Genomic DNA, 13,808 nt, shown 5'->3' with positions numbered 1-13,808 from the left:
CAGATTTTCCAAACTTGCAGCTTTTACAGAGTGTCCCTGGAACCACCACCAGGCTCCAAAGTACTGCCAACCACTGCCACCCACACAGCCCACCACGGCAAGAGAAGTAACCTATTGACCAACCAACGGCTGCAGTCGGTGTCACATCCTTAAGAGAAGCTCTGCACCACTCCTCTCCCCAAACCCTGTGGCTGCACCCTGCCCAGGCCCCTCAGTACCTTCTCATAATACTGCAGCTCATAATCCAAGATGACTCCGTTGGGTTGGTCAGGCTGGGACCATGAGAGGGTAATGCTGTCCACGGTGCGGCTGACCTGGTGCATGATGGACACAGCTGAAGGAGCTGGAAGAGAGAGTGAGAGAGTGAGACAAGCCTCAGTCAGATGCCTGCATGGGCAGGACCCCCTCCCCTTGCCCCAGCTGAGTGTAGGGAGGTGTGTTACTGCTCCTTGGAGCTACCACGTTCGCTGCAGCAGTGGTAGGGCTGTCCAGGGGTCAGCACAGCCTGGCTTTTGCTCTCAATAGAGAGCAGGCAGGGGAGGACAAAAACTTTCCACTGCTCACTAAGAGTGTAATTAGAAGCCACATAGGGCAGCATCTTGGGCAGGAAAAGAAATCATTGCCAGGACAAATGAGCCCACTGCTGGAGAGAACACAGCCTTGTTTCCCTGGAAAAGCACTACCAGCCCAGCAATCTGCAGCCCTCCCTGCCTGCCCCAGGGAAGCAGGGGGTTTACACTTTGCCATTTGCATAGAGAAGCTTTGCAAGGCACAAGCAGACACAGGAAGCAAGCAGGTCCTCTCCCTGCCTGGGTTTGCTGGGTCTGCACATGCCAATCAAGGGAGGTGCATAGAGCAGCCTGAGCAGGCAACGAAAACCTGACCTGACATGCTGACAATGGTGAGTCTCTGCCTAGCCAGAGTGCCCTGGAAATAGCACACCCACAGACGCCACTTGTCCCACTGAGCACAATGGGACCTTCCAGCAGCTCCTCAGACAACCCAGCCAGCTGTCCACCCTTGTGCTGCCCTGCGCTGCCCACAGGGCTTGACACATGGCCAGGTAGGAAGAGTGGAGTCTTGGCTGGTGACATGCTGTGGGAAACTGTCCTCTGGGGACAGGGGACATGGGGCAGAGCTGTGCTGCTTCCCTGGGAAACACTGACCTGCTTGCTGCAGGCTGGGGCAGATGAGCAAGCAGCCTGGTTTGCTTTTAGGCTGTTTGGCTCAGGTGTTGATGGTGGAGATGCCAGACCATTGCAGGCACCAGCTTACAGCCCCCCTCCCCTCTCTGGGGGAGACTGACAGCCAGAGATGCCCATGCTGCCTCCTCTTCACAGCACCTGAGACCAGTGAGATGGGCACGTGTCCTCAGCCATCCCACACCCAGCCTGCTGAGAGTAATGCCAACACAGTCTCCATGGACATCAGTCCTGAGGCCTCACCCCAGCCCAGCCCAGCTGTGGGGAGTGCTAACTGCAGCACAGAACCAGCCCTGCTACCCCCACCAGCACACACTCACTGCTGCAGCAGCTCCCAGGCAGAGGGCAAGCCTCAGGGGTGGGAGAGGACCATGAAGTGGTAGTGAGAAAGCTTCCCCATCACTTGCATGCCAGCCCTGGTTACCAATGGATGCAGCTTGCACTCAGAAGGGCTTTTACCAGGTCCAACCCTTTCAATATTTCATGGAAGACCAACCCATCTGACAGCTCTGAGCAACAGCTGGGAGGAGCAGCACACAAGGCAGAGCACCTTTCCCCCATCTCCAGTCTGGTTTCTCTTGGCATCACAAGCAGTGACAGAAGCTGTGCCAGCTGAGGGCTGCAGACACAGCAGCAGGAGGACTGTGCTACTCAGACCAGAATGGCTGCAGCATATTCTTGCACATCACTGTTGGGAATGACAGCTGAGCAACTCCTCTCCAAGCATGGCAACAAAACCTGATTCCCTGATCCCACTGTCTTTGCCTCTGTACTACTGGTTTCCTGCATTCAAAACACTGTAACTGCAGGATGCTCAGTGCCTGGGTACCAAAGGAGTAGGAGTTGAGTATGGACAACACCACACTGCTGCCCCATTTCCCTTCACAGCCCTGGTTTCCCCACCCTTGGAGGAAGGCCCAATGCAGGTCAGCCTCAGCAAAACAATGGCAAGCTCTGGAGTTGTATAGTGCTAAAACTGAACAAGGGCAGGAAACTTCCATCACTGGAAGTGTTCAAGATCAGGCTGGATGGGGCTTTGAGCAACCTGACCCATCTGCAGCTTGCATTTTGGAAGAGATGATCTTTAAAAGTCCCTTTAGACTCAAGTCATCACATGATGCCAACAGATTCTGAGACCAAAGCCTCACCTCCTCCCAAAGCCAATCCCTCCACCCATTTCTGGGTAAGCCAAACCCCATTACCCAACAGTCTGAAACTGTGTTACACAGCACTGCTTCCCTCCTGCCTGCATGTCCCAGTCTCATTGCTTCAGGATCCCCATTTACAAACTTGTGGTATCAGTTTCTCATGCTGGTGTTAAGATGAAACACAGGTAAAACACTTCTGGAACCTATCAGCTCTTGCCAGAGCTCACTGCTTCCTTGTTGACACAGATTTCATAGGGTATCTGCAATCTCCAAGACAAATGATTCTCTTTCTGTGGAGGACAGTCTTCAAAGGAAGATGCAACCAAGCTACAAGCAGGAGGGGAAGGAGGCTGGCTGGGATGAACATGGACCTTCTTCTAGAGCTTCGGTGGAAAAAGAAACTGTACAAGTTTCTTGGAAACTTGTCAGGCAAGTCTTGGAAAGAATGTCAGGCAATGTGGGAGGATTAGAGGGATAATGTTCACCTCTGTAGGGAGAAAATTTGTGCAGCCAAAGCTCAGTTGGCGTTGAGGCTGCCCAGTACAGTGGCAGACAAGGAAAGGGGTTTTTCAAATACATTAACAAGAGGAGGACCAGAGAGAACACTGGTCTGTTACTTGATGAGCACAGTCACCTTACAAACAGGGACATACACCAAGCAGAGACATTTAACACCTTCTTTGCCTCTGTCTTCAACACAGTCCATGGGCTGTGGGAAGCCACACGCCTGGAGTTGGAGGATGTGACTGTGATACCAATAAGCTCCTAGTTAACCCTGAACTTGTGAGTGATTTGATGCTCCACCTGGATCCATGTAAATCCATGGGCCCCAATGGGATTAATCCCAGGGTACTCAGGGAGCTGGCTGATGTCATTGTGAGACCTCTCAGTTATTTTTCAGCAGTCTTGGGAATCTGGAGAGGTCCCAGTTGACTGGAAGGTGGCAAACATTGCCCCAGTTTTCAAGAAGGGTAAGAAAGAAGAGCCTGGTAATTACAGGCCTGTCAGTCTCACTTCAGTGCCCAGTAAAACTGTAGAGAAAATCACACTGGGAGTTACTGAAAAACACCTAAAGGACAACACAGCCCTTGGTTGCAGCCAGCACAGGTTCAGGAGAGGCAGGTCCTGTCTATCCAATCTGATTCCCTTTCATGACAAGGTCACTCAGATGGTCGACCCAGGGAAAGCAGTTGATGTTACAGTTCTGGATTTCAGGAAGGCTTTTGACACTGTGTCTCATTATCTTGCTGGAAGAAGTGCCCAGCTTACAACTAGACAAATCCACAACAATTTGGGTGGTCACATGAGCTGAAGAGTTGGTCCCAGAGGGTGGCAGTAAATGACATTACATCTTGCTGGTGGGCAGCTTTCATAAATGACCTGGACACAGGACTGGACTGATGACTCCTCTCTCCTAAGCCTTTTCCAAGTTTTGTTAAGCTCCTTTTGGGATAGAAACCTCAGAACTGATCTCAGTAGCCAGCAAGAGTCTCCCTTAAATGCAGAGACACCATCCACCTCCTCGCTCAGGTTTGACATTCCTCTGAGTGTGCCCAACTCATTCCAGGCCTCAGCCAGTTTGTGCAGAGCAGCTGTTCCCTCCCCACTGTGCACCTTCAACTTCCTTTCACTGTTTCTTTTTAAACTATGCTCCCAGCTCAGGGAAGGGAGGGGGTAACCTCTTCTTCCTTCACCCACCACCCCCCCTGCACCGATGCAGGGCTGGACCAATGCCTCAGGACACAGGGTGCTGCTTCATTGCTTGTAACTGCCCCACATCCTGCTGGGAGCAGGGGGAGAGATCCCAGCTGTATCCAAAATTAGTGTAATTGGTGAAACTGTTTGGTAAAGCAATTCATTACAATAAACCTGACAAAAAGCAGCAAGGGGGCATCAAACAATGAACTCTACTGGGTGAATGTGGAGTGAACAGGCACGTTCTCCTCCTTGGTTTTATGTCCCTGAGTTGTACTGTTTAGAGGCATCCTTAGGAACCTCATGTGTTTCCCTTCACAGCCTGTCTCCATGACACGAGGTCTTCTTGGTCTGGCCTAATAAAACTGGAGTCCTCAAGAGAACTGCTGGGGCATCCTCCTCTTTTACTGAGACAGCAAGAGCTGTAACCTTTCTCCTAGCCCTGATTTTTCCATATCCTAATGTGATCTCCCTCCTATCCCACCCCCACCTTCTCAGTACAGAGGGACCAAGAATAAAAGACATGAGAGTGCATCAGGACTCACTTAACAGGACAACAAGCCAGCACCTTCCTCACAGACACTGAGCAACATAACCTGTCACCCTGTGATGCAGCCTGGTGCCTTGCATGTGCTGCTTCATCCTACCCCTGTTTCTAATAGGCTTTGATAACAGAGGTTAATTTTCTGTGACTCCTGGTCCACCACAACTGCCAATTTCAGCCAGTCTGACTCTTGGTGAGGTGATGCTGTGGAACAAGCCCACCTCCAGCTACACACACCAAGGAACGTGCACAGTGCTGGAGGGCTGCTCAGAGCCCCAGTGCTGCTGTGCCACCACAGAAGGTCACTCTGCACAGCCTGGTGGCTGGATGCTGCTGTGGAGGGAATAAAACTGGACATGACACAGCCACCAGCCACAGCAATGCCACAGAGAGCAGCCCAGCATCTTGGACTCCCAAGGGCAGCATCTTCTGTTGATGAGGGTGTCTGGTGGGACTGTGTCCCCCCAGCTTCTGGACTGCCTGTCAGGGGAAACCAGCTCCTCTTTCATGATGTTCCTTCCCATCTGAAATGCTCCTGATTGCACTCTGCCCCACACTGCAGCTGCCCCCCTCCCAGTGCCTCCACCTGCCAGTTCTGCAAGGCTCAGCCTTCCTCTCCTTGCCTGCGAGTCGGCACTGTCGAGACCCCAGTGTAACCAAAGCGTCTCCTTTCCTTGCTGGCCAGGCTGGAAGGGTTGGGTTTCAGGCAGCAAACCCCTATCTCTGATCACTCTAATACCACTAACCCATGTCATGTCAGAGTGAGTCAACATTTGCTCTGGAAAACACAACAGAGAGTGAGCAAAGCCAGCCCGTCCCGTGGCCTCTCCCCAGCAACACTCTGAGATTACCCAGGGGAGGTGTGGGGGAAAGAGGTGAACAGCTGGGACTTTTCCAGCATCTCCTTGGAGCCTTCCTGACAAATCTTGGTCCCTGGAGTGTCAGGTTACTGTTGGGGTGGGGAGGGCAGGGGGAGAACTGCTTTTATATAGCAGGGTCAGCAGGGAATTCTGGCATTTCCAATTACCCGCTGGCAGCAGCGGTGTGATCCAGGGTCAGGAGGAACAGCCTGACCCCCACTGAAGGCAGAGGGGCAGGGAAAGGCACTGTGATGCTGCAAGGCACCGGCTGGGGAATGGGGAGATGGGGGGGGAAAACTCTAACTGCCCTGCAAACGCTGCAGAGAGACTTGGAGAAGCTTGGGGTGAGTGGCCATGCTTCTCTCCCAGTGCATCCAGCCAGGGATTCAGCCTCACTGGGTGATCCAGGTAGCTCCAACATGTGGGAAGTACACAGAGAACAGGATCCTGTGGGACCAGAGCAGGGCATTCCTCAGTGCAGGGCTCCCAGCAGTTCCCAGAGTTCCTCCTACACTTCAAGCCCTGCACACCACCAGCAGCTCGCTCTGACAAGGCTAAAGGGTGATGCCACGCAGCCACGAGGACAGTGCTGTGATCAGTCATGGAGCCAGGGTTTCCCTGTCCTTGAAGCCACAGGGCCTGGAGATATTTAGGCCAGGATTCAGGCTCCAGCAGCACCCAAAAAAACAGTACTGGAAACACACTTTGCACTTCCCCACAGTCCTGTGCCAGCATCTCAGCCAAAGGACATGTAATCCAAACCAGCACACCAGTGCCACGGGGTCCCCAGCAGGTCCACCTGTCCCCAGGGCAGGTCCCATCTCTGACCTCAAGTTCTTCATGTGCTTACTGAAGTTAACCCTCAGAGTCCAAATGCATCTGGGTATCCAACTGAAAACAGACTCATTTGGTTAAAACCTTCTCCCCACTTTTTGCTTCTTCAGGCAAAGCTCTCTCCTGCCATTCCAGCATCGTGGTCTTTCATGGCCCCTCCATCAGCCCTCCAGGAGAATGGATGGGAATTTGGGAAGTCTTCCTCCAATGTGAGCACTGCAAGGAGCACACTAAGGAATACCTGGATAAGGAAGGGAGGAAGGGAAGCTTCTTCCTGACCTGCCATCAATAGCAACCCTGGTGACCCTGCTCTGCATGGGAGGTTGGGCTGGAGACCTCCAGAAGCCCCTCCACCAGCACTTCTGTGCACAAGATTCTCCTGTTCAAAGGGTTCATTATTACTTGGACTATTACAATGTTTGTCCCCCCAGTTTCTCTTCCAGTGTCCTCCCAGTGATGGTGTGGTCAGCAGCCTCATACTTATGAAACCAATTACCTCCAGCAGAAGCTGAGGAAGGCAACACACCATCACAAGGGATGGCAGCAGTAGGACTCTTTCATCAACAACTGCCCTCAAAGCACCACGAGCTGCAGGTCTGGGATGCTTGCTGGACTCTACAGCTCTCTACGACCGGCACTGCACAGCCTGGGAGGTTTTTGTTTCCCAGGCTCCTGGCAAGGTGGCCCCATCAGGCTGGTGCCCACGTTGTTTGTGTGTGTCGAGTGTCTGGAAAACTTCCCAGCTCAGCCTCCAGCCCCTTGTGTTTGGAACTACAAACGCTGAGAAATCTTAAAAAGCACAGCAACACATTCCAAAGCTGGTCCTGGCTACAGACCCACTCCCATCAGTGAGGGCTTTGGTGTAGATTACAGCCTTTAAAGCAGTTCCTACTGCCACAAGCTCAATGACTTGGCCTGAGCAGATGAAGGCTTTTGGCTGTCTTTACATTTTTTGTTTAATTGAGTTTGCAGCCTTCATTTGCATGCTGCCATCCTGCCTGCAGAGGAGGGCAGCACTTTGTTCTCAGCAATGAGAGAAGGTGCTCCAGAGGATCCCTGCATCCCGTCACAGAACCTGCTGGAATGGGTTTGGGGCTGCTCACTGCTGAGTTCATCTCCAACTCCTGGCCCCTGCTACACCTGGAAAACCAGCAGGCTCCAGATCAGGGCAATGTCATGGGCAAAGCTGGGAGGAGTGGCTGACACACAGGAACACTGAGCTGCCATCCAGACAGACCTGGACAGGCTGGAGAGCTGGGCAGGGAGAAACCAGATGAGGTTCAACAAAAGCAAGTGGAGAGTCTGGCACCTGGGAAGGAATAACTGCTGGAGTCAGCACAGGCTGGGGGTGACCTGCTGGAGAGGAGCTCTGTGGAGAAGGACCTGGGGGTGCTGGTAGATGACAGGCTGGCCATGAGCCAGCAGTGTGCCCTGGGGCTGAGAGAGACAATGGGATCCTGGGGGCATCAAGAGGAGTGTGGGCAGCAGGTCACAGGAGGGGATCCTCCCCCTCTGCTCTGCCCTGGTCAGGCCCCACCTGGAGTGTTGTGTCCAGTTCTGGGCTCCCTGGGATAAAAAAGACAGGGATCTCCTGGAGAGAGTCCAGAGGGGCTACGGGGATGATGAAGGGCCTGGAGCATCTCCCCTGTGAGGAAAGGCTGAGTGAGCTGGGGCTGTTCAGCCTGGAGAAGAGAAGACTAAGGGGGGACCTGATTAATGTTTATCAGTATCTGAAGGGTGGGATGCAGGGGAAATGGGCAGCCCCTTTTCAGTGTCTGTGGGGACAGGACAAGGGGCAATGGCTGCAAGTTGGAGCACAGGGAGTTCCACAGCAACATGGGGAAGAACTTTTCCCCAGTGAGGGTGAGGGAGCCCTGGGACAGGCTGCCCAGGGGGTGTGGAGTCTCCATCTCTGGAGAGATTCCAGCCCCGTCTGGACGCCGCCCTGTGCAATATGAGCTGGGGAGCTGCTTTGGCAGGGGGTTGGACCCCAGGAGCTCTGGGGGTCCCTTCCAACCCTTGGGATTCTGGGATTCTGTGATTCCTGCCTGAACCAAGTCAGACAGGAACTTCTCTTATTCCACACAGATAGAGGGGACTGTGAAACCCCAGGGACTCTGAGATGGACCAAGGGACAACTGGGCAGCTGTCTTCATTAACCTCATTTGCTACAACCATCTATTATGTTCCACATAAGCACGCTGCTGAGCAGCATCACTCCCTGGGATATGCTCAGCTGTTCAAGCACTGTGACCCTGAATCTGTGACCTGTGTGTTTGCAGCCTTGCCTACCTGCCTCCAGCATCCCCACCTGCCTGAATACTGGCACTCAGCGCCCCGTGCACGAGCAAGGCACTCAGCACTGCAGGCTGTATTTGCCCAGGGCAGCAGGGAAGATAAATCACTGCTCCTGAACATGTAAGTAGAAGATGAGCTCCTGAGCCATGCCATCAGCTCCCAGCACTGGCACGCAGTGGGGACGATGGCGTGTTGTGGGAAGAGGGGGAGGTGTTGGGACTTTCCACCCCATCCATCATGGACAGGCTTTTGTTTTCTGCCTACAAGTCAGCTCCAGATGCTTCAGAACAGGTTTCTGAAGCCCCAGGCAGGTGGTGGGAAAAATGATCCTCAAACTCACAGAAACAACAGGGACTCAGCAGGTGAAGGAGTCCACAGAGCTGGTGGAGAAGAGCATCTGCTAGGGAAGCTCTAGCAGTGCAGCTCTTACCCTTCCCCACCAACATCCCCCCAGCTGGCCACCACAGGAGAAAGGAGACCTGAAAAGCCAGCAGCTGGCAAAGCTACAACCATCTGGGAGCCCTGTCTGTGGATGGTCTCCTGTGGGCAGAGGAGAAGGGGCTTGGGCATGGCAGGGTCCCTCCTTGGCACTCACCACCAGATGCTGTGGATGGGGCAGATGCAGCAAAGGAAACAGGTTGGGCCACCAAGTGAGAGAAGGAGGGCAGCAAAAGTCAGGCTGCATCAGGTTTTGGTGGCTGTAGCCTTGTGTGTGAGGTAGCCAGGGTGAAGGTGGGAGCTGAGGGTGAACACAAGAGAAGGGAGAAAAGGGCCATAGTGGCACATGGGTTACTACAGACACATGGGTCCTTGTGGAGGGTAAGCTCTGGCTGATAATGCTGGATAAAACAAGCAGCCAAGGCCACGTTGAGCTTTCAGGATGTTTTGGAGCCTGGGAGCAGAAACACATCCAGTAAAGTCCCCAAAAGAAGAAGCCTGAGATTGAAAGGACCGCAGGAAAAAGTCCTACCATAAGCAGACCCACTCCTGATTGCTCTGTCACACAGGCAGACAGGCTTTGCCCTGGCTCCTCCATGTGGGATATGTCTCCACAGCTCCAAATTCCTGCTTTTCCACCTAAATGCTATCACCAGCCCCTCCACACCATCTGCTCTTGTCCTTCTGCTTTAATAACTCTTCTCCCCTCCTGGTGCCCCTCCAGCCCAGCACATCATCACAGGCAGAAATCAAACCCCTCCTCTGAGGCTGAACACAGGGTGCCTCCTTGGTCTCCTAACGTGGGCTCTCCTGTGCTCTGCTCACCTCATCAGCCTTTCACACTACCTGCTACCATCACAGCTCAGCCCTCCTCACTGTGGGTAGCCAGGTGTACATGCAATGACCCTGCAAAGCTCTACCCAAGCTCTATCCAGTGACAGTGAGCCTCTGCTGCAGGTTGTGAACACACTTTGCTTGGTAGACTGCAGTCTTGCCTGTGGTGTTTCTCCACAAGGTTTTTATACTGGAGAGCTATCCCTCCCATGGTCTGCCACCAGGTCCTCCTCAGCTGCCAGGCTTCCTCTTGACCCTGTTATTCCACCTCAGGGACAGTGGGGTGACTCTGTGTAAGTAGCTCTTGTTGAACTGTCTTGATTTTTTTCCTGAACTCAGGAGTTCAGTAAAGGGCACCGACTGGAGTGAGGCACTGGGCTCAGCATCACCATCTCCTGCCACACATGAAACTGGTTTTACACAGGACCAGCAGTCCCTGGGGACTCAAACTGTGTCCAGCACAGTGGAGGCAGCACCTCTCCTTAAACTTAAGATCAAGGAAGTTCACACACCATTCACCTTTGTGTTCCTGCAAAGATGACTGGGGACATTACTGCTTCACCCCTCTCCAACCAGTTCCAGATGTCACCACCACTACCTTTTACATTAACAGAACTTACTTTGCTGTTGTGTTGTGGGAGGAGAACATCTGTCCTCATGTGGACAGAGGTGGCAAGTAGCTTCTCTCAAATTAAAAAAAGAGGTAATTGGACCAAGCTGAATCACCCTTTCTTGCCATGGAGTGGCTTTCCAGAATGTGCATCATTCCACAGCACTTTCTGGACACTTCTACATTCTTCATCTAAGGATTCTGAAGGTGCACAAGTCCATTGGGACCTGACAAGATGCATCTGTGGGCCCCAGGGGAACTGGCAGAAGTGGCCAAGCTATTCTCATCATATTTGAGAAGTCACAAAAGTCCAGTGAAATTCCCACTGACTGGAAAAAGGAAACACAACCCCCATTTTTAGAAAGGGATAAAAGGAAGAGCTGGTAACTACAGGCCAGTCAGTCCCCTCTGTGCCTGGCAAGATCATGGAGCAGAGGAGATGGGGCTGCCCCTGGATCCCTGGCAGGGTTCAAGGCCAGTTTGGATGGGGCTTTGGGCACCCTGGGCTGGGGGGGTGTCCCTGCCCATGGTAACAGGGGCACTGGGGCGGCTCTGAGGTCCCTGCCCATCCACATCAGTCTGTGACTCTGTGATTCTAAGTTTCCCTATTGGGATGATGTTCACTGTATCCCCACACCCTCCCATGCCACTCCTCTGGCCACACTCAGTCCCTGCCCTCTGGCTGCTCTGTGGGGATTGTTTTCTTACCCCCCTCACAACAGCTTTTCCTCAGGATGATCAAGAATTTACAATACCCTCAGGTTAACCATACTGCTGCTGAGGTGACATATCTCCTCAGTCCCAAAAGCACCACCACGTGTGGGTGCCCTTCCCCAGCAGCAGCCCACTTACCTCTGGTGAAGCAGGGTGCCTCTGCTCTGCTTTCTTCAGGGAAGATGCTGTGCAGGGCTGGGGGGGCACACACCATATTCTACACCTCTGCTCTGCCTGAGATGGAGCCCAGCTGGCAGAGGGGGGGGCTGTTAGCACCAGCTTCCCATCTTAACCCTCCACTCTCCCTGCACACTCTCCTCTCCCTCCAGCATCCTCCCCCCCCCCCCCATTCTCCTGTCCCAGCGCTGCCTTTGTGTCTGCAGCTTCTGTTACCAACTGCTAATGATCTACATCAAGGCTGCCAGGCGGTGAGGAGTGTAAGCAGAAGAATTCAGAGCCTCTAATTACAGAGGAATTAGCAAGCAGACAGTTACTGTTTAGTGCTAATGAATAGATACATTAAGAGAGGCATCACACAGGCTGAGAAGTGTGAGCCCTGATAATAAAGGAGCCTCAAACAAGGAAAATAGAAGGAGGAGAATCCAGGGGACAGAGAAGGATTCACCTGCAACTCAGCTTTCTAAGGTGGAAGTAGCCCCCAGTGGTACATGAAGGTGACAAGCACCCTGTGTAAGCACAAAGTGCAAACTCTGAGCATTAAAGAACTTCTCTGTAGCACAGGGTGATGCTGGGAGAGGGCAGAGCCCCTCACAAGCCCCAGGCAGCAACGCATCCAGCCTGCCTCCAGCAGCCACCTCAGGAGAGGAAACAGCAACAGAACAACAGATCCCACACCAGGTCCTGTCTCCTCACCCTGTGCAGTGTCCCTGCTCACAGCCAAACCACGCTGGGCTCAGGCTGCCTTTGGGGCTACTGACATGGTGCTGAAAGTGCTGTGACCCCCCAGGGCCTGAGCTAACTTAAGATCAGAGGTCACTCTGCTGCTTCATGTGTGACCAAGGCACCTCTGCAGGTTCACTCTGTCTTGGTGCTCTGCATGCCCAACCTAGAAGTACTCACCCCCTCAAACACCTCCTGTTCCCTGCAGCCCCCACACCCCCCAGTCTCCAGCCAGCTCAGTGCAAATGCAAACCCCTGCTCCTGTCAAACTCAGTCTCAAATGTCATGCAGCATCCAGGGCAACCCCAGGCATGTCCACACCCCACACACTTGGAGTGCTCAGAAGGATCCCAGACACTCCCTTGCCCCCACACATGCTCATACCTTACCAGCACGCTTCCCCCATGCAATCAGAGTCAGCAAAGCCCCAGCCCCAGTCTGAGCTCCAGCTCCAGGTGGGCTGGGAGAGCAGCCCCTGAGCAGGAGCTCTGTGGGACATCCTGCTGCCAGGGGCTGCTGGTGAATCTCCCAGGAGCAGCACTCCTGGCAAATCCCCTCCCCTGCATAGGAAGCAAACCCCCAGTCCAGCACAGAGCTAGAAACCCTGGATGAAGCCCTTCCAGCCCTTCCAGCTCGGTCTTCTTCACCAAGGTGACTCTGCAGTGGCACAGGACCTGGAACACACCTGTAACCAGCCATCCTGTATATCCACTTCCCAGCCCCTCTCTTGTGCAGCTTTCACAGCCTGTTCTGGCTTTCTCTGCAGTCCCAGCAAAGACTGCAGCTTGTCTCAAAACTCTTCAGCTCATCTTACCTCCCTCCTGAGGAACCCAGAGCAGGAGCAGCGCTGAGCAGTGCTGCTGTGTCTGCAACACATACAACGACCTGTGCAACCCACCATCCAAGGCAACAACCCCAGAACCAGGTGTGCACCCAGCACCAGAGAGAGATGCTCAGACACTAGGTGACCATGACATGAGCTGTTGGCTGCAGTGACGGTGATGGGGAGGGCAGCTCTGCCTCCAGGCACACTCAGCTCTTCACTATGGGATACTTTTCACACCCAAGGCTCAGGATTGCCAGGCCCAAGCACTTCAATGACCACATCACCCACCACCACGCCACACCTCACCCCACTTCTTAACCCCTTCAAGCCCCCCAGCACCTCTTAACCAGGAGATATCTCCCCACCACGCCACATCTCACCCCACTTCTTAACCCCTTCAAGCCCCCCAGCACCTCTTAACCAGGAGATATCTCCCCACCACGCCACTTCTCACCCCACTTCTTAACCCCTTCAAGCCCCCCAGCACCTCTTAACCAGGAGATATCTCCCCACCATGCCACTTCCCACCCCACTTCTTAACCCCTTCAAGCCCCCCAGCACCTCTTAACCAGGAGATATCTCCCCACCACGCCACTTCTCACCCCACTTCTTAACCCCTTCAAGCCCCCCAGCACCTCTTAACCAGGAGATATCTCCCCACCACGCCACTTCTCACCCCACTTCTTAACCCCTTCAAGCCCCCCAGCACCTCTAAACCTGGAGATATCTCCCCACCACGCCACTTCTCACCCCACTTCTTAACCCCTTCAAGCCCCCCAGCACCTCTTAACCAGGAGATATCTCCCCACCACGCCACTTCCCACCCCACTTCTTAACCCCTTCAAGCCCCCCAGCACCTCTTAACCAGGAGATATCTCCCCACCACGCCACACCTCACCCCACTT

The 13,808-nt window shown here is 53.7% G+C and overlaps 1 protein-coding gene across 3 annotated transcripts in view; it reads right to left on the bottom strand.

Moving 5' to 3' along the window:
- EPHB2 (EPH receptor B2) overlaps positions 1 to 13,808 on the bottom strand; it is a gene marked incomplete at its 5' end in the record, with an annotated part of 109,081 nt that overhangs the window by 20,742 nt on the left and 74,531 nt on the right. For all 3 annotated transcript variants that reach the window (XM_084274679.1, XM_084274680.1, XM_084274681.1), the window contains one exon: positions 219 to 343. In XM_084274679.1, coding sequence (XP_084130805.1) covers positions 219 to 343 — 125 coding nt within the window. The remainder of the gene's footprint in view (positions 1 to 218; positions 344 to 13,808) is intronic.

This window comes from Gallinula chloropus, assembly GCF_964237585.1.
Source record: "Gallinula chloropus genome assembly, chromosome: 23".
NCBI classification, from domain to species: domain Eukaryota; kingdom Metazoa; phylum Chordata; class Aves; order Gruiformes; family Rallidae; genus Gallinula; species Gallinula chloropus.
Note: the sequence above shows the minus strand (reverse complement) of the source record. Positions and strands in the feature narration are given on the sequence as shown.